The sequence below is a fragment of the Callospermophilus lateralis genome, chromosome 10, assembly GCF_048772815.1.
Source record: "Callospermophilus lateralis isolate mCalLat2 chromosome 10, mCalLat2.hap1, whole genome shotgun sequence".
NCBI lineage: Eukaryota > Metazoa > Chordata > Mammalia > Rodentia > Sciuridae > Callospermophilus > Callospermophilus lateralis.
This window is the reverse complement of record NC_135314.1, coordinates 105,774,708-105,795,170: the sequence shown is the minus strand read 5'-3', so window position 1 is coordinate 105,795,170 and position 20,463 is coordinate 105,774,708. Positions and strand designations below refer to the sequence as shown.

The 20,463-nt window shown below is 45.5% G+C and overlaps 2 protein-coding genes across 3 annotated transcripts in view; one reads left to right on the top strand and one right to left on the bottom strand.

Moving 5' to 3' along the window:
- The window catches only part of Med12l (mediator complex subunit 12L), a 269,754-nt gene that overhangs the window by 174,821 nt on the left and 74,470 nt on the right, over window positions 1-20,463 (bottom strand). The window contains exons 11-15 of one of the 2 annotated variants that reach the window (XM_076867434.2): window positions 14,266-14,397; window positions 11,827-11,953; window positions 9,183-9,397; window positions 7,847-7,951; window positions 6,851-7,027 (exon numbers count right to left, since the gene is read on the bottom strand). In XM_076867434.2, the coding sequence (XP_076723549.2) occupies window positions 6,851-7,027; window positions 7,847-7,951; window positions 9,183-9,397; window positions 11,827-11,953; window positions 14,266-14,397 (756 nt within the window). The remainder of the gene's footprint in view (window positions 1-6,850; window positions 7,028-7,846; window positions 7,952-9,182; window positions 9,398-11,826; window positions 11,954-14,265; window positions 14,398-20,463) is intronic. The other variant, XM_076867435.2, reaches the window with a different exon arrangement.
- Window positions 1,652-2,611, top strand: Gpr171 (G protein-coupled receptor 171). The gene has a single exon (XM_076867440.1). The coding sequence runs from the start codon at window positions 1,652-1,654 to the stop codon at window positions 2,609-2,611; it is 960 nt and encodes a 319-aa protein (XP_076723555.1).

Here is a 20,463-nt window from a genome sequence, read left to right as displayed (position 1 = left end):
TACTAGTGAGACCCTGTCTCAAAATAAAAATTTTTTTAAAGGGCTGGGAATGTAGTTCAGTGGTAAAACACCATTCTCTCGTCACACCAAACAAAAAAAGGAAAACAGTTTGTAAATAATTTTTTTCCACCAAGACACAAATGTAATACTATGATCTTTAAAATGAAGAAAAGTTGGTGCTACTCAGAGCAAAAAGCAGTACCGGAAAAGAGTCCCTGTGGCCCTGGGCATTCGAGTCTGGCCAGACCCTGTCAAAGGACCCACCCAGCCTGGCCCCCCTAATAAACCCAACCAGGTTTGGGATGTGGGGACAGATGGTGAGATTTTAATGTCGTCTTCAACCCTGATTCCAGGCTCTGGGCTCCTGACTTCCCCTAACCTACCACAGAAGGAAAACCACCGGTGGTGAGGTCAGGTGCTCTGATGCTAAGGCAGCGGAGCCTTCCTCAACAAGCAGACATCTATGTTCCAGAAGCTTCTAAAATACATCTTTCACAAAACTATGTGGAAACACTGCCAGGGAAACATCCGTACCAGTACTGACCAACAGCAAGAAAACCAAACCATAAGAAAAGTTTGTTTTTCTAGTAGCGACATTCTAACAAGTAAGAAGAAACAGGAGAAAGGAATTTCATTAATATATTAAACCTAATATCCCCCAAGAACACTTCAACACATGCTCAGCATAAAAATATTTATAAAATCCTAAAAATGCATTGCTAACTTGATATAACTTGTATAAAACAGTCCAATTAGTATTTCTTACAAGGTCTTTTTTTGTTTGGGTACCGGGCATTGAAATCAAGGATACTCAACCACTGAGCCACATCCCCAGCCCTATTTTTTGTATTTTATTTAGAGACAGGGTCTGAGTTGCTTAGCACCTCGTTTTTTGCTGAGGCTGGCTTGGGAATCACAATCCCCCTATCTCAGCCTCCAGAGCCACTGGGATTATAGGCATGCGACTCCATGCACAGCTGCAGGGTGTTTCTGATAACATTTTGTACTACATCTTCAAACCCGATGCTGGACACCACAGGTATATTCCACTGTGACACAGGAGTAACTGGAGGGAGATAAAAAGCACCCATCCAAGACCAGAATCTAATCCTTCTCTCTCTCTCTGCTAGAAAGACAAATGAAATGAAATTTTGGTACTGAAAATGTTCTAACAGGCTACACGGTTTTAAAGACTATACTTTTCAAGTAACACTTTTCTAATCCAATGGGTTTGTGGCCATCCTGTCCGCTTAGGTTCTCCCAGCATGAGGAGTTACAAAACCCATAAAAAGAAAGCTGACAGTCACACCACCAGCTTCCTCTCTGAACTTCTCAGAATCTCTGCTCTCTCACATCCTCTGGCAGTGATAACAGAGCTATCAGAACACAAAACCCTGGGCCAGAGCAAACCCCAAGGCCACAGCATCAGACAATGAAACCAAAGTTTGCCCCAACCCAGAATAGTCCCCCAGGTCACGCAGTCTAGTAAAGGAACCCCTAAGAATTGTAAAGAAGAGGGCATTATGCATGCAAATGGCTTTAAAGAAAATAGTTTCTAATTGTAACTACTAACCTTTCCCCCTTTTTCTTGTTAACAGATTCTTTGGGTTTTTATTGGTTTTGGTTGAAACCATCCTTTCTTTCCCTGAAAATGATGAACAGCTCGTCTTTCTGTCCAGTTTACAGAGATCTAGAGCCATTCACCTATTTTTTTTATCTGGTTTTCCTCATTGGAATTATTGGAAGTTGCTTTGCAGCCTGGGCTTTTACACAGACCCCCACAAATCACAGGTGCGTGAGCATCTACCTGATCAACTTGCTTACTGCCGATTTCCTGCTCACTCTGGCATTGCCAGTGAAAATTGTTGTGGACCTGGGCGTGGCGCCATGGAAGCTAAGGATATTCCACTGCCAAGTGACAGCCTGCCTGATCTACATTAACATGTACCTATCCATCATCTTCCTGGCCTTTGTCAGCATTGACCGCTACCTCCAGCTGATCCACAGCTGCAAGATCTACCGCATCCAAGAACCTGGATTTGCAAAAATGATCTCAACAGTTGTGTGGCTCATGGTCCTTCTTATAATGGTCCCCAACATGGCAATTCCCATCAAACACATCCGGGAAAAGCCGAATGTAGGCTGCATGGAATTTAAAAATGAATTCGGAAGAAACTGGCATTTGCTGACCAACTTCATATGTGTAGCAATATTTCTGAATTTCTCAGCCATTATTTTAATATCCAACTGCCTTGTGATTCGACAACTCTATAGAAACAGAGATAATGAAAACTACCCAAACGTGAGACGGGCCCTCGTCAGCATCCTCCTGGTAACCGCGGGCTACATCGTTTGCTTCCTGCCCTACCACGTTGTGCGGATCCCGTACACCCTCAGCCAGACAGAGGTCATCTCTGACTGCTCTACCAGGATCTCGCTCTTCAAAGCCAAGGAGGCCACGCTGCTCCTGGCAGTGTCCAACCTGTGCTTTGACCCCATCCTGTACTATCATCTCTCAAAAGCATTCCGCTCTAAGGTCACTGAGACTTTTGCCTCACCTAAGGAGACTAAGGCCCAGAAAGAAAAAACAAGGTCTGAAAATGATGTGTAAAATGTGGGGCTTCTCATGCTACTGCCTCCTCCTTTACAGGACCTTTAAAGCTATTTACAGTTTTGAAAGGCGGGAAAAAAGTGGGGGGAGGGTTCTTGGTAATAAAAAATACAGACAGCAAGCAAATGTGGACTGTCTTACACAGAAACCCAACTTCTAAATGCAAGCCAATCTCATACTACTACTGCGGTTGTCAAACTACTGAGCCCAGATATTTGTACAAGAAAACCAAAGAGTGTTGTTCAACCGGTGTCAATCCGTGCAATACCCTTGAAATCAAAAAGTGTCCATGACACAGACTCAGGTATTCATCTAACTACCCAGAACTGAACTTTCCAATGAAACAGTAAAATAAGCTCCCTGTGAATTTCCAGGAAGCCCCTCAGCAAAACAATTTTAAAGGACTTCAGATAACTTTAAAAGACCAAAAAAATGTATACAAAACCACCTGTTGCCTGATTTATTTTTAATTCATTACTTAAAAAACAGTAATCCTTCAGTCTGCTACTCCTCAGGTTTTTTTTTTATTTTTTTGTAGTTATATATGGTTATATATATATGCCTTTATTTTGTTTATTTTTATGTGGTGCTAAGGATCAAACCCAGGGTCTCATGCTAGGCAAGCGCTCTGCCACTGAGCTACAGCCCCAGCCCCTCCTCCAGGTTTTAACATTGAACTTTTTCTAATAGCTAAGAGCTTTGGGGTTTGGGGTTTGGGGGTTGTGGATCAGTGGTAGAGCACTTGCCTAGCATGTGTGAGGCCCTGGGTTCATTTCTCAGCACCGCATATAAATAAAATAAAGTTCCATTGACAACTAAAATATATATATATATTTTAAAAGCTTTTATTTATAAAAAAAACTTGAAAATTCATGGATAATTTTTAATGTGTTACATACGCTTATATTCAATCAGTAAATTACAAAGGCTTCCTACTGTAATAATAAATCTAGTGATTTCATGTTTTTATTTTGTCATATTATGATAACACACAGGCCCTATTTCATTTTCAAAGGGAGTTATTAGATTATACCAGGTATTGAAACTATCATTTCCAAACCAGAAACTCATGTGGAAGGTATGGAAAAATTTTTAGCTCCAGATGGCCTTAAAACAGACACAGCAGTGCCACAGAGCAGGCCATGTAAAGGACACAAGGGCTGGACCGGTGGCCAGCTCAGGCCCAGGGAGATGAGCCTGCCCCACGTGGGGCAGGCTATTTGAAGTACAGGAGACTCCGATGCTCAGGGTCCCGGCTCTGATCAAATTCTCTCCATGGCCAGTGATACAGGTAGGCCTCAGCACATGGCAGTAAACAGCAGTCAGTCGGAGGAGGGTGGGAAAGTTTGGCAACGCACGTGAGCCTCAGCCCTCAGCATCATTAGTCAAACCCTGACCAATAGCTGGCAGCAGACCGCATTGTCTGCCATGGTTAAGAAACAGTGGCCCTGGGTGTCATGTCCAATTCTGAATTCATTTTTGCATATGGAGAATCCTTTTCTAAAATCTGAAACTCTTGTCTACAATTTTGCAAATATATTTTCTGAGTCTGAAATGAATTATAAATGACAAAATGCAGAAAGTGTCTACTAAAAAATGTGTAACAAGTTAAGTCTGGACACATGTGGTCTGCAGGTAACAAGGACAGCAACGCCATCAGCATCGCAGGCCGATGTCCAGGCTGGAGAACACCTGTGCATGCTGGTGGCCTGAACGACAGGCTTGCTGATGGGCAGATCAAAATGGCATCTGTGCAGGAGTGTATGTGAAGCTGGTGTGTGTCTGTGGACTGCCAGGCAACCCCTTTCCTCCCCCTTGGTCTTTATTCACTGGGGCCACACTAGAGTGAAAAGAATCCCCAAGTTCTTGGCCTTCTCCTCACAAGCATGGTGGATCGTCAGACTTCCCCTTTCTTTGAAGGAACAGAGCCACATTCTCAGCAGCAGCACTGATTGTCCTAGCACACTCTACTTCCCCTGACGGTCTCCGGATTGTACTCGTGGTAAGGGGGACTCAGGACAATCAGTGGTGGAGAGCTGTTAAAAATGCTATATCTTGCCAGGTGCAGTGGCCCACTCCTGTGCTCCCAGTGACTCAGGAGCCTTAGACAGGAGGACCACAAGTTCAAGGCCAGCCTGAGCAACTATGTGAGATCCTAAGCAAAGTAGGGAGACCCTGTCTCAAAATTAAAAAATATAAAAATGAAAGGACCAAGGGTGTAGCTCTGTGATAAAGCACCCTGTGTTCAATTCCCAGTACAAATAATAATAATAATAATTTTTTTTAAATGCTATGTCCTAAACACCAATTGTACAAGAACTTCTGCTAGTATCACATTACAGTTTCATTATGTCTGGACTCATCATGGACCTGGTCCCTGAAATCGCCATGCTCTCTCTTCTAAGGGAAGTAGACGAGTCATTAGGATGCCCAAATCTAGGTTCAGCCACCGGAGCAGTGGAATGGACAAGCTGATGCTCCAAGCCCTGCTCAGCGCCCAGATGCAAAGCTCTGCTTTCCCAGGAACACCACAGGAAAGCCTCTGCCATGGGCAACATTATGCCATATTAGCTTTATTTATCTCTCCTTGTTGGTTTCCTTGGAGTGGGTGGTGAAGAGGACTGGGGACTGAACTCAGGGTCAACTAACTACTGAGCCACTTGAAACTCTTGTTTACAATTTTGTAAATATATTTTTTATATTTTATTTAGAGATAGGGTCTCACTAAATTGCTAAGGCTGGCCTTGAACTTTCGATCCTCCTGCCTCAATGAGCCTGTTTTGTGTTTTTTTTAAATCATCTATTCATCTTGGAGTTATTTCAGACGTACTTATAGAAAAGCTGCAGAGACAGTTCAAAGAGACCCTGTAAACTTTCCACCCAGTTCCCCCTAATGTTATGCCTTATAAAATCATGGTACATTTATTAAAACCAAGAAGGTAATATTGATACATAATTATTATTAAGTCCCAGACTTTAATTCTGAATATTTTAAAACCCCAGGATTCGTGATAGTTCATCCATAACTTCTTCAAGACACATCTCTAAAGTATAAGGCTACCCTTTCGGCTGCCCCAAATAAACTGTGGGTGGTGCCTACTGGTACAGCTGAAAACTGCTGAGATATTCAGACAAAGATGAGCAAGAAAAGAGTTCTGGCTCATTTTGACCTAGCCACAGACATGAATCACACACAGAAAAGGGATGTTTTTTTCATTGTGCTAAGATAAAAACATGGATTTAGTGATTTTGAATCATTTTGAAGGATGTTCCAAACTACCAAAAAATGAGTCACTTTAGCAGAATACGTAGCTTGCTGATCAAAACTCCAAAGACAGCCAGAGAATAACATGCTCACACACCACACACCTCACATTATTTAGAAAAGCATCTCATGAAGAAAATGAGGCACCGTGATTGCACTTACCACAGAACTGCAGGAAAAAGCAAGGGAACCGGAGAACCGAGAACCTGGCCCATGTTCACTAGCGATACAGAACCCCGGTCCATCTCGCTAGAGAACAAAGGCATCACTATGGGGACGCAACATTAACCTGGGGACGCAACGTTAACCTGTGGCCACACTCACCCGCTTGCTGTCTGTTCTTCAACCACAGCCAGTAAGCCCCACTTGGCCACAGCAGCTACACTGACGTCGCCCCTTCCCAATCAGAGGCTCCTTACGTCGCCCCTTCCCAATCAGAGGCTCCTTTCCACCACTCCTCCTCTGAGAGCAAAAGGAGCCCGGGAATTTCGTGGCTTACCTTCCAGTGGGCACCTGGACTTGACTCAACTTCGGCACGCACAGGATCGCTTCTCATGCGGTGAACACTCGCCTCTATCCTGACTCATTAGTCTTTCCTGCGCCCCCAAAGTCTTACTCATCTGTGTCATACCAAAAGCACCTACCACCATGCAGCACACAGCTACTGAGCAGATGACTTTCAGATGGAGAAGGAGGTCACAGGGGGACATCACTTGCAGTGACTTGGATGCTTTTCACAAAACCATACAAATATAAAAATTCTGTGGCAGCCAGCCACTCATGTCACTCCACAAATGTAGATGACCTGAGGACATAAGCCACGTGATCAGAACCCCAACCAACAGAGCAGCAGAAGGAAACCTCACCGCTGTCACAGGTGTGAGTCCAACACGCAGGTGGGTAATCTGGCACTCGGAAGTTAAGACCTTATAACAGAGCAAGCAGGCTGTAAGCTGGGGGAAGGGGTGACTTACCAGAGGTATAGGAAAATGTGTTGCATACTGCAGGTGGCGGAGGAGGTCATAATTAGATGGGAAAATCAACTCCCTCGGTTTTTCCCTCTTGGCCAACTTCTCTCCATTAAGTGACATTCTTCTGCCCAAGGAAGGGTTGGCGTTCTCACAGGACTCTCCAGGCATGGGAGAAAAAATCTAAGTCATGTAAAACAAATGTTGGAGATTATCAATGAAAGAGGGAAAAACCAACAGAGCTACATTCCAGATCTCCACACACAACAGAGGCTCCTGTAACAACACCCCTTCCTGCTTAACCACTGAGTAGAGAGCATGCAGAAATTTTGTTGATTTCCACAAAATTCACATTCAGATCAGTAGGAATTTAGTAAAATCCTGCCCCACTTAGAAGTGAAAATGAAAACCATACAGAGGCTAAAAAGGGACCAATGTGACCACTTCCTGGAGGACCAGTGAAGGAGGAGCCTTAGGGGTGCGTGTGTTCCCCTCAGGGCGACACTTGCTCCAGAAAGTGGGGACATCGCAGCAGCTAACTAGTAAGACTAGCAAACAGCAGGCATCAGGGCCTCCCATGCACCCTAGACAATATGTCTTATAGAGTATCACACCAAGACTAGTGACTGTCACATCATCATTATCCTGATTCACAGAGAAGGATGAACGTACAGCTCCCGAGCACACAGCCGCTGCTCAGGAGCCCAGACATGCACAGCAGAGCAACAGGGACAGACACAATGAAACCACATGCATGCACTCCTGAGAGGTGACGACCTCAGGATGCACCAAGGAGTCACCCTTGGGTAGGAGGACAGCAAAATGGTGAGCCGAGGGGCGACACCTGCATGTGAAGTGTCGCTGGGGCCAGGGAGGAATGGGAAGAGCACACATCACAAGTGCACAAGTCACTCTGCGACACGGGCAAGAAACAAAAGGGTGGACACAAGCTGGCGAGAGTGGGGTGGGCTGACTGTCGTGAGAAGCAAAGGCTGAACCTACTGGAAACTCCGAGCCAAAGTCGGCTTTAAAGTCACTCTTGTCTACTTCATCAAAAATGTGAGCGGTTCCTGGGTCAATGCCCATGTGCGCCATGATGCTCTGCTCCTGATGAGTGCCAGGGAGAGAGTCCTGCTGTAAAGGCTGTGGTTCACAGAACACACTGAACAACAGCAAGCGCTGCGGCATCGCCGCCCCCCCACTCCCCACGTTGTCTGTTCCCAGAAAACCTGAAGAAAGCTTTGAACATGCACAGCTTTGACGCCCACATCCCCTCCCCACCATGAGAAAGTTCTGTCATGGTATGTTGAGGGAAGGGCACACCAACTTCCTGACGGAAAACAAAGTGGCCGTGATTCCTCCCCTGGGTATCCCCAGTCAGAGGCCCAGCTTTCCTCATACCTATGATGTAAGAACCCTGATACCCAAGGTCAGAAAAGGGAAAGTACAAGCTCAGAAAACATGCAAACAGGTCAAAGGACTTCAGTTTTTACCCTTATGCCTTCTTCTGGGTTCCAATTAAGATATAAAAGTATTTGTAATGAAACAAGAACTTTTAGAATCCTGTACCTTTAGGAAAACATCCTAAGAGTGTGAACTATAAACTCAAGCTTACAATTCTCACACCAGGTTTTTAAAATTACAAGAATAGGCACTATTTCAAACACACATAATGGTATATGACTAAACTCTTATAGAACCAACAGGAGACTTTATTTTAAGGAAGGGTTACTATTTCCCACTAATTCCAACTACCACTTTCATATTTTTTATCTTGAAAACTTAAGTATATGGAGCAATATCCAAAATATCAGCACTTGGGCAGAAAATTATACAGTCATACAGCATAAAAGAACAATTTTACCATATTTTAAAAATTGAAAATAATTAATTGAAATGAAAATACGATGTGTTATGACTAACACAGAATCCCCCCTTATGCTTAAAAGGGTGACATAAGCAGTGAGTGGGGGGAAAAGGCTCCTTAGAATGGAAACTCGGCTGGGCCAAAACTCACTTGGGGATGCAACATTAAAAGAAACCCAGACGCTGGGTCACCTAAAACTAGGAGCACATCTTTCCATCCCGTGAAAAACGTACGGCTGCCCAATCTGTTTATCAACAGCCTTCCAGTACACAAGGACCACTCTGGGAGTATAAACCAGAGTCCAAATGCCCTTTCTGGGCAAAGAAAAGAGGCAGAGAAGCTTTGAGGAGAACACAACCAAAAGGCATCACCCCGCCATCACCAAGGTGACACCCTCTGACGGTGACTCCCGGCAGGGCTGAAGCCTGGACCCTGCCCTGCCTCCAGCCCCTGCCCTGCCTCCAGCCCTACCTCCAGTTTCACCTCATGGTCCTTGGGATAGTGCTCATCCACATTCTCCCCAGCGGGCGACCGCAGCCCTGTGGAGGCAGTGACGGACAGGTCCCCTCGAGATATGAGCGTGCACATGTATGCGTCGTGGGAGAAGACATCGTGACGGATGAACTCGCAGAAGAGCAGCACCAGGTTCACGAACTCCACTTTCTCGCACTCGCTGTTGGGGTCCGCTGTGGGAAAGCAGGTCCCGTTCCCAGGCTCAGTGGAGATGGCCAGGGGAAGGGCACCTCTCTACCTCCCGTGCCCACCCTCCTTGTCACTGCAGGGTCTATGCAGCGATGGCATCCCCGCTGACGGGCAGGTTGTGACTGCTCGGCTCTGACTGGGAAGCAGTGCCAGTGTGCTGGGCATCCTTTAGGTGCAACAGCAGAGGGCCCTGAGGAATCCACCTCCAGGTAACAGAGGAAGGCCTGGCCAGTGCCCACCCAGCTCTTCTACTGAAAGAGACCGTGGCTTCCTAATGTCCGGAGTGCACTTGGCATTTTGTGGGGCGTGTGGGCCTGTTTCCAAGGACTTCATGATACACCACAATTAACATGGCATTTGGAAAGAAGAAGAAGAAGATGCAGAAGAAGAACCAGAATTCACTGGAAAGAAAGGAACTGTGTTCCATTTTTTCTGTAAAAAATGGAATAAAAAGGACACAAAGTTGGAGCCCTTACTCTTTTGTAAAATCTGTAACCAGTCTATTTAATTCACATTATGACTTTCAATGTTAAAACCACGCTCTATGAAGCCAAACAAGGTGGCACACACCTGTAATCCCAGCAGCTCAGGAGGCTGAGGCAGGAGGATCACAAGTTCAAAGCCAGCCTCAGGGGGCTGGGGATATAGCTCAGTTGGTAGAGTGTCTACCTAGCATGCACAAGGCCCTGGGTTCAATCCCCAGCACCACAAAAAAAAAAAAAAAAAAAAAAAAAAAAAAAATCAAAGCCAGCCTCAGCAACTTAGCAAGGCCCTAGGGAAGTTAGTAAGAACCTGTCTCAAAATTATAAATAAATAAATAAAAGAAATAAAAGAAACAAAAAGGACTTGGGATGTGGCTCGGTGGTTAAGTACCCCCAGGCTTCAATCCACGGCATTTAAAAAAAAAAAAAAAAAAAAAAGCCTGCACTCTATAAACCCATATAATAACCTGCATCTTTGGATAAGGTTAAAAAATTTTTAAAACTAAACATGCAAAGCTCAATCCCTGGTGCCAACAGGAAACAGATTTCTCCCAAGAGCACTGGGCTGCACTCCTAGACCTAGATTTGAAGTGTTTCCTCTGGCCCCTGCCACTCCAGAGACAACAGCCTCTATGGGAAGGAGCCCAGCTAGCTCTCTAGGGGCAGGAAAAACCACCCGGAACTAGCAGGGCACAGACCAGGGAGCTGGCTGGCGGGGAGAAGCACCAGGGCCATAGGCCCTCCCTGCCCGCAGGTGCTCCCTGCTAACCTCCTGCCTGATGTGCCTCCCCCCTGGGTCCCCTGGGTCCTTCCCCTTCTCTGCTTCCTTTTCTGCTTGCTGTCTTCCAGCCACCTGCTGGGCTCCAGGCTGGCTTTCCTACAGCCCAGAAAATCACTGTATAACTGAAAGGGAGCCGCTGGTCCCCAAGAACCTCAGCACAAGCCTCACACAACCCTAAAAAGGCAGTCTTGCTGCTTTCCTTCCACTCCTCCGACTTCTCCCTTCCCCGACCCTTCTCTCCCGTCACGGCTTTCCATGTTTTGCCATTTTCCTATTGTTCCATCTCTATCTGCTGTAAGATCCTATCTGCTATGTTCTGCCTTATAAAAATCTCCAGATACGTTGCACCTACATGGTAACACTAAACCTGAAAAGCACTACCTACCAAAGTGTCCTGGGGGGAGTGGGGGGACATGCCACAAACCCTCAATTCCTCACCAACAATAAAAGTAAAAGACAAAGCCGGGCGGATGGCACACACCTGCAGCCCCAGTGACTGGGTGACTAGGTAGGATTGGAGGTTGTACACTAGCCACAGCAACTTAGTGAGAACCTGTCTCAAATATAAAAATTTTTCAACATGGGCTAGGATGTAGCTCAGTGGGCAAGCACCTGTAGACTCGATCCCCAGCACCAAAGAGAGAGAGAGAGAGAGAGAGAGAGAGAGAGAAATAGTCTGAGACTGAAAATCCAAGAAACAGTGGTATCATGAATGCAGCCAACCATCTTTATAAATTTTTCCTTGTATCAAGGCTCTAGTTAAAGTATGGTTAATTTTCTTCACTTTTGAAGAGCAAGAGTTGGAATGTTGGAAAATTAAGAAAACAGGTTAAAAAAATAAAAATTTCTGATTAAGATACACAGGTAAACGTAATAGCTCCTGTTTCTGAAAGATATAGAAAGGAGAAACAGTACACTGAATTTAAGGAAGTGGGGTGACTTAATTTTTAAGTTATTAAAATCTAAAAATGTAAAGTATTTGATGCTTGACTGATTTTAAAATTGGCTAAAAGTTTCCACTAAATAAATGATACTAAATTCTGTTTAGTAACACATTCATGATATTCAGTTCCAAGAACTTTTGATAAGATAGGAATAAGAAGTGGGGAGGGTCGAACCTTACTGAGAAGCAAAGGCCTTTTTTACTTACACAATGAGGGGGCCTGTGTATCCAAAAACCTTAGCAGAACATTCTGGAAAACAGGCAAACTAGAGCCAGCAAGGGAAGCAGAAGAAATGGACTCCTTCTCATCTAGGACTTCTGATTCGCCACATCTCTACAGGTGAAAAATAAACAAGCACAGGAGTTACACAGGGCAAGTGCAGTCATAGCAGATCATGACTCTGTTCTGTAACCGATGTTTGAGCTTTAAAACACATACAGTTAACCGAGATTTCTGCACTTACCTGAATATCATCCATCATAAGTAAATATGATTTCTAAAAGCTGGGGAGGATTACCCAGAACAAGTCAACTGATCTCACAGAACACCATGCCTGGGTCTTCAAGTCTGCACAGCACTGCAGGAGCGCCCACAGAGTGCCCAGGTCAGTATGGCAGGCCGTGCCCTAGCCATAAGCAGAATGGTTGACCATATTCTGAGCTGGTTGTTAAATAACTCAGTTTGAGTGGACTCTGAAGTTCCTGCCATATGTTACTGGGTCTGGTTCTTTTGCATCTGTGTTCCCAACTTGAGGGTTTACTGTGCTTGGAGGCATCAGATGAGAAAGGAAACACTGCTCCTAAAAGATTCTTCTGCTTTTTCATCACACTTCTCCACTAAGGTGGCCTAGGACCTCTGGGAACTTCCCAGCTTCACGCTGACACTTCAAGAAGGTATCTAGCTTTCACATTCTTGTTTTTTTTTAGTTGTCAATGGACCTTTATTTTATTTATTTATTTATGATGCTGAGACTTGAATCCACACACATGCTAGGCAAGTGCTCTACCACTGAGCCATAACCCCAGCCCTTAGCTTTCACAATCTTAATGAATTTAAAAGGTAATCAAAAAAAAAAAATAGAAGAAATCAAAATCTCATTTTCTATTCTTTTTGATATCCCTGATTCTTCCCATTTCATCATTCATTAATATTAAGATAATTAAATATTAATTAGATTATCATTTCCCCACACTATCCTTTTTGTAAAAGTCACGCTGTCTATCCCTTTTGCAAAAGTCATGTTGTAAAGATCATAATGTTCATGAGAAATTGATTATTCCTAAACACTGTTGGGAAGAACACTTTTAGATGTAGATACACTTAGGTCTGTTAAAAGTGCCAAGCAGTCTGCTTGTGAATCTCTTCAAAGTGATGTGTCTCCGTAAGCATGTGCATTACAGAACACTAGGAGGAGAAAGACCGTGTCAAAAGAAAGCCATCGAGAAGGAGCCATGAAGTATTTGGGAAACTTGGCTTTGCTTCCTGATGTTGACTCATGCAGTTCAACATGTAGAGAAAAGGCAACTACAGGCTCTGCTGGGCCGGCCCATGGGGAACAGGGTCTGCTGGCCTCGCATGACCCCACCGAGCCCCACCTCCAGCAATGAGATCAGCTCTCGATGAATGAATGGCTTTCTCAGGGGAAGCAGAGATGCTCTTCTTCCCATTTCACATGTTAGTGCTAGTGAGCTGGACGGGTGGGGAGAATGAAGCTAGAGCCACGACATGCATCTAGATATTGCCGGGGGGCAGGGCCAGGGCATGAGAGGCATCTGGATATGGGGCTCATGCCCCTGGCTGCTGTGGAGGGCAGCAGAAAACAAGAGAGGAAGCAGGGGTGAGGCAAGAGGGGCCAGCAAGCCATCCAGGTGAGGGACACTGGGCCTCTCCAGATCACACACACGCTCCCTGTGGCACTGGCTCAGGTGCACATATAGGAAAGATGAGTCACAAGAAAGCTTTCCTTCAACAGAGGCTGTCGCTTGCTGGTGGAGTTGGCTTTGATTGTCCTTTGTCATCTACACCACAGCTTTAATGGCACAACATGTGTTAAATAGCAGCTCTGGAGGCTGAGTCAGGAGGATTCCGAGTTCAAAACCAGCCTCAGTAATGGCGAGGTGCTTAGCAACTCAGTGAGACCCTGCCACTAAATAAAATACAAAATAGGGCTGGGGATGTGGCTCAGTGAGTTCAATCCCTGATACAAAAAAAAATAACAAAAAACAAACAAAACCAATGTAAATTGATCTCTCTGACCTCATAATCATAACTGCTTCGAGAAAGGATTTCCAAATCCACTAAAATATAATGTAGGTCTAAATGTCCTAGAAGTCGGTGTGCTTCAAGCTCACTTTTGTGTGTGCGTGTGTGTGTGTGTGTGCACGCGCTGCAAATATCTCAGCCTTAGAGGGAGAGACTCCATTCTTCTAAATCTGTGGTGAAGTTTTTGAATTAGTCGCAAATACCCATCCCTGGCCGTACAACCTACAGAGCGCCTGCTACGGACTCCTCCTTAGGTGCATCTGAACATCCTCCCTTTTTTCCTCAGAAGAAAAGAAAATGAGAGAACATGAAAGAGAAAAAGCATCCCCCTCCACGTGATACGCCGCCCCCAGCATCAACAGGTAGGAAGGAGAAGGACCCACCTCGGCCTCGATCTCCGCTTGCCTCTTCTCCAGGAGTTTGGCCACAGCCATGGCCCTGTGCTTGCCTGACCGTTTGCAGCTCACGGCCCATTCACACAGCAGCGTCACCACGGCTTCATCATTGGGGGCGACCTAAGGTCAGAGAGACACAGGCACCGCCACATCAAATGAAAGGTTTGCCCCACTGACCATCAGGAGGCAGGCAACGGAGGCCAACAAGCTCGAGGCCTTCTTCCCATAATTTACTGCAGGAGTTTCAGAAAATGCCTCCGAATCATTTTTAATCAAAGCATAAAAACTTAGTAAGTGATCTCCTTCCTGTGACCTAAGAAACTGCCTATACTGGATGGGTGACAATTCCAGAACAGGCAACCTCGCAGCTGCCTTGGTGTGCACGGGGTCACATGCTAGAACTCAATCTCACATCCAGACAGAAAGAGAAATGACTGCTGGCCCCATGAGCAGCCGCTACCAAGTCAGGCCGCCCAGGGTCCAGTCAACACCTAGGACCTCTGTCGCCGGCTCATGGCCCTCAGAACTTTACCAGGCTGGGTGACTGAATGGCCGGCACAATGAGGAATCAGAAGGACAAACCAGAGGGGGACTGGAAGGCTGACAAAGACCCACTGCACCAGAAACAGCCACCTGGACAGTGGCACACCAAGAGAACCGGCAGCTAAAGCAGACCTGGTCCACACCACAGCCTGGGTCCACCCAGGGCTCAGCACGGCACCCAAAACCACTGCCAGCCTAGGAATGGACCACAGGGATAGAGGACAAGGGGACTTAAGGCCCAAGTGACATGAATTCTCACTGGGGTGGAGGTGAGGGTGGTGACAGCAGAGAGACAGTGCTTCCATGCAACCGGTCCTCTCCTTTCCATGTCCCCACACCAAGCAATGGGACACTGGCTACAAGGTGTCAGCATCCCCAGGAGTGACCCTTACACTGGACAGACAGACAATCACAATGTCAACAACCCCCACCACATGAGAGGGTGCAACATTATAGAATCCACAACTCAAGTAAGATGGCAACATAGTTATGAGCACACTCTCTAGAAGAGTGTATACACACACACACACCCCTCAGCCCAATCCTGGCCCTGTAGGTGTGTGGATTCTGAGAGGTAATCCAAGAATCCCTGACCAGCTTTCAACACTATCGAACAATTCAGAACATGAAATAAGTTAATCCCAAGACTCTTTTTCATCCTATCCTAAATTTGATCATTTTAACATGTAGACTCAGAACAAAGAAATAAGTTACCAGGGGCTGACACCTCCAAGGGAGCTCTGGGCCTCTTAATTTAACACAAGGGAAATAATTCAATTAAATACAAAGCTTTTCTGGACAATACTTAAAAAAAAAAAAAAAAAAAAAAAAAAAAGCAAACTGTAAAGGTCTTCTGCCACAGAAATATAAAAGTCAAGAGTTATCCTAAATCCTGCTATTTGTTTTTAGTAAGCAGCAATTGCATCATGCTCACATTTTTTAACTACCCCCATCTTCAAAATCAGATAAAAACTGTTACAACATAACACAGGACTGTACTTGCTGCAGAGCCCAGCACCTCCTCCGGCCAGCCCGGCAGGCCTACAGTTTGTTAACTGTTTTCCCACTGAAGGCCCCACATGAGATTGAACACTCATTGCCAGGGGGAGAGAGCTGCTCTGCACATGATCCGTGGCATCGCTGGGGCTGGGAGGAGGACCAACGGCTTCACATTGTTGAATGAACTGCACGAGTTAAGAGAACACCCCATGACCACACGCCTGGGGGAGCTGAGCAGCAGCCATGCGGCCCTGCTATCTCTTCAGGAAATGCAAATACACATTCACTCATCGCGTGCACCACTGTGAAGATCAGCAAGCTAAGCACTCTGTGCCCATGGCATGCAAATGATGCCCGGCAGCCAGAGGAAGACCCGTCGACCTGGGCACCCAGATGTTAAGGAGATCCTCAGGTACCGCAGGGGACAGGAAGGCTCAGTTCTTCACCCTGGAAGTCACACTCCTCGGACATCGGAACCAAGAGCCCACACAGAGCTGAGCTGGGCGATCAGTGGGAGATTCAGCCAGGGGAAGGTTTTGCACAGGGTGTGCTGTGAAGTGCACCCGTGGACAGTCATACTGAGGACACAGGTTTATCCACATGCAGGGACTGTGGCTTTTCATTTTATGCTTCCATGACGTAGAAGAAAAGATACTATTGTATGTCAAAGAAAGAAAAATGTAAAGGGGCCTTGGACGAAAAATCTAAGATAAACAGAAATAAATGTAAAGAAAAGCAAAGCCAAGACCTACCTAAACCCAGTGAACTCTAACACTCCCTGGGGCCTCGAGGGACGAGCAAAGCTCCACTCAGAGGACTGTAGAGGGGAAGCCACCTTCTGTCCATTTACACAGGTGACCTCTGCTCATTGTCTCAGCCACAGAAAGTGGGGATGAGAAGCCCAGGCTGAATCCACGTCTGTGGCCCAGGACTCACCTCTGGGTTACTGCAACACCCCTCGCCGAGGAAGGTCCCAGCACAGCTCCACCTGCTGTCCCACAAACTCTGTCACCTACGGACCCCACACTCAGCTCGTCCTAGCTCTGGAGTCCCTCTCCCCCATGTGCCTTCTCTTAGACAAATGGCACCACCTTCAGGCCAGGAAGCTGGTGTCCTCTCCCTTAAAAGCTGCACCCCAGTTTCGCCAAGGTCCCCATGCCATGCCAGGCCTCCTCTGGGCCATGTCGGCTGCTCTTCCCAGAGTGTAACAGTGCTATCTTCCTCACTGCCCTCAGCTCTGGGGTTCCTGCTGACCATGCACACAGAATGCCACCCCATGTCACATGCTTTGTGGCATATGTGACTGCTGAAGTTTCTCTTCACCTAAGTCTAATTTTCTGGTGCACTCCCTCAAGGACAGCAAGTGGCAGGAAGGCAGGACTGGCTCCTCACTGCCCTCCTTCACACCTGCACACCCGTCCTCGCATGGGCCACCAATGAACCAGGCTTCCAGGCTTCCGATGGAAATGCCAGGAGTGAGTCCCCCGCCCAGGCTGCGTCAGGAATGCCCAGTGAGAGCTATGGTGCTGTGATGAACAAGCGCATTCTAACTGGGGCAAATTCTGGGTTACTCTAGGGCATAATCCCACAGCAGCTCCTGGTGTGTAACAAGGTACCACAGAGCACGGCAACTCCTGCAGCAGTCACGCATGTCCAGTCAACTCGCTCAGATCTACGGATGGTATTTCTGGACATGCAAGTAAAACCTGGAGACATTTGTTTTTTCTCTCCTAAGTTAGAAAATGTCACCCTTTAGGTGTTGTCATTCAAAGAAACTTCAACTCATCTCATTTAAAAAAAAAAAAAAAAAGCCTATCTACCTGAATTACAATAACTGCAGTGCCCTTTCACCTTTTCAGGCCCCTATTCCATTGAATCTGCAAGGCCATGAAGCTACATTAAATTAGCAAAATTATTTTTGAGAATTGCTACAAGTGATTACGACAGTGATTTATACAAAAGTGCTAAATATGAGCTGAAATTACACAACCTTCCAATTTTTTAAAGTTTTTTTAGTTGTAATTTGACACAATATCTTTATTTTATTTACTTATTTTTAATGTGGTGCTGAGCATTGAACCCAGGGCCTCACCCATGCTAGGCAAGTGCTCTACCACGAAGCCACAACCCCAGCCCCTAATCTTCCAATTTTTAAAGACTGAATTTCACCTCCTCATTCTTAAAAATGCTTGAGAAAAATATCTACAATGTGTGAATGTGTGGCTTTGTTTTATTTATACTCTTGTATATTCCCCAGGTTTTGAATGAGCAAATATTGCTTCTATACCAAAGAAATCAAACATATATGTGTGCATGTAAATATATACAATATGTATTATGTATATTTTCAACATCCGTGGTTCAATATACTTGTATGCTAATTCAAAATATAAAATATGTCTACATTTTTTTTAACAAAACTCCAGATGGCTTTTAAAACAGATGGACTAGAATTTAAAAGACTCTGAAAAAACAGTTGTTGTCATTGTTGTTTCTTAAGGAACTTTTGAAAGTAAAATTGCACAAAAATCTCAAATATTTTTTTCTAATGAATAAAAAAATAAACAGGTGCAAATTAAAAACCTAATGGAGAAACAGGTGGAAAGTTGGAATAGAAAGACAGGTAGTTGTTGACTGTTGTAACACAAATCAACCCGACTTTGCCTGCCTCTGGGTCTCCACCACCCTCTACACCCTCTACAGGGAATTAGTTCACAAAACGTGCACAAGAATTCTGCTGATGGGCTTCTGCACTGGACAACAGCTGGAATAATCCTAAAAACCCGGTAGACATGAAAAGGACAGCGATTTCAGGCACTCAGCACAGGAACAGTCCCTGCCTGCCCCCTAAACATGCCAGACGTGGCCAGGGGCAGGGGGTGGTGTGCTGGAAAACAAGCCCAGTGAGGTGAGCACCAGGATCCCAGGCCCTGAGAAAATACTCTAAACCTGGCCCTTATATCCCTGAAGTTCTTGTTCTAGAAGGAAAAACCTAAAAGATGACCACCCCAAGCAACAAGAACACGAACTGTGTGAGGAGGAAGGAATTGAGTCCCCATGCCTGCCATGTCCTGGAGGGTACCAGCATCCCCCTGTCCCGGCACACTGACGTCTGAGAACTGGACGGGCAGATGGGCCTGCAGACGACCAGCCACAGCAGCCATCACAATCACTGACTACCAAGAATTAGGAGAATTAAGAAAATCAGTGACGGAACCACTGAGAAACACTGTTGGAAAAACTCAGCTTTGTAAAATATAAAATCCTAGCACAGAAATTTTGTCTTCACAGCAACTGTGCCTATAAAAATCTAAACATTTCAAAATTCATTTTGAACCCATAAGTATTTTCCAGTATTGGCCAGATCCCAAGACTGCGCAGTCCTCTCCTCTATGAATATCAAGTCCTCTCCTCTATGAATATCAATATGACAGCTTTCCTGTCCTCCAAGGTGAATCCTTTCCAGAGTCTGGCCACAGGTGGGGAGAAGGTACTTCATCCAACCTAATCCTCTCCACATGCTGGCCACAGACCCCCCAACCCTACACCCAAATTCCTGAGTGCCCAAACTGACACGCTCCCTAAACCACCTCTCAGTATGACCTATATAGCCCAAACTCCTCTGCTGGCCAGAGACTCATTTTCAACCAGGAAAGTGGGTCCATTAGAGGTGTGATCCTGTTCCTGAATAAAAGGTTGAGATGGAATTTGTGTCCAGCCTGGTCCTTTCCTAATTCCATGAGGAGCTTAGCATGGGGACCGACATTCATCACCCCACGCAGACGCCTCACATTCTACACTGCTCGGCACCAACTTTTCAAACATTATTAAATAAACCAGGTGCAGTAGCGCATGCCTGTAACCCCAACAACTCAGGAGGCTGAGGCAGGAGGATTGCAAGTTTAAGACCAGCCTCAACAACATAGTGAGACCCTATCCCAAAATAAAAAATACAAAGGAGCTGGGGTTTAGCACAGTGGTAAAGCGCCCCTGGGATCAATCCCAGGACCAAAACAAAATGAACAAAACTATTAGACAAGCAAGGCCCTGTGCTCAATCCCCAGCCCCACAAATTTTTTGAAATGTTTTTTATCATTTTTCTGTGTGTGTGGCACTGTGGATGTGCCTTGTCCATGCCAGGCAAGGGTTTTATCACTGAGGTACAGCCCCAGCCAAAATGACTAAATAAACATTAGACAACTTTCATTTGCCAGGTAGGTACTATCTTAGAAATTCAAATAATGGTCAAAGATCAAAGGATATCATCATTTCAATTACAAAGCTAAAATTAATTCTCACCCAAAAAACAACTCTTTAAAATATAAAGTTCCTTTTCTTTAGAACCATTAGTAACTTTATGAGGTGAAATTCAACCAGTGTATCATAACACATAATAACATCAAGACAGGAACTTGAGATACCGTACTAGCTCAAGACAGAAACCAGGAATATCCCTTGCCTTCGAAGAGGTGGCCATCAAGAGGAACAAATGCATGAGGATGCAGGTATTTGGATGCACAGAAGGACAGGAAAATCATCTCAGGAAGACAACAGCATTCAACAGGACTAGGGAGTGAGACTGAAGGGAATTCCTCAATTATTCCTTTACAAGGCGGCTTTCTAGAAAAGCCTTGAAGAATCAGT

Bases quoted from the DNA above. Each gene is read 5' to 3' on its own strand.
- Gpr171 (XM_076867440.1), top strand. From the start codon at position 1,652: ATGATGAACAGCTCGTCTTTCTGTCCAGTTTACAGAGATCTAGAGCCA.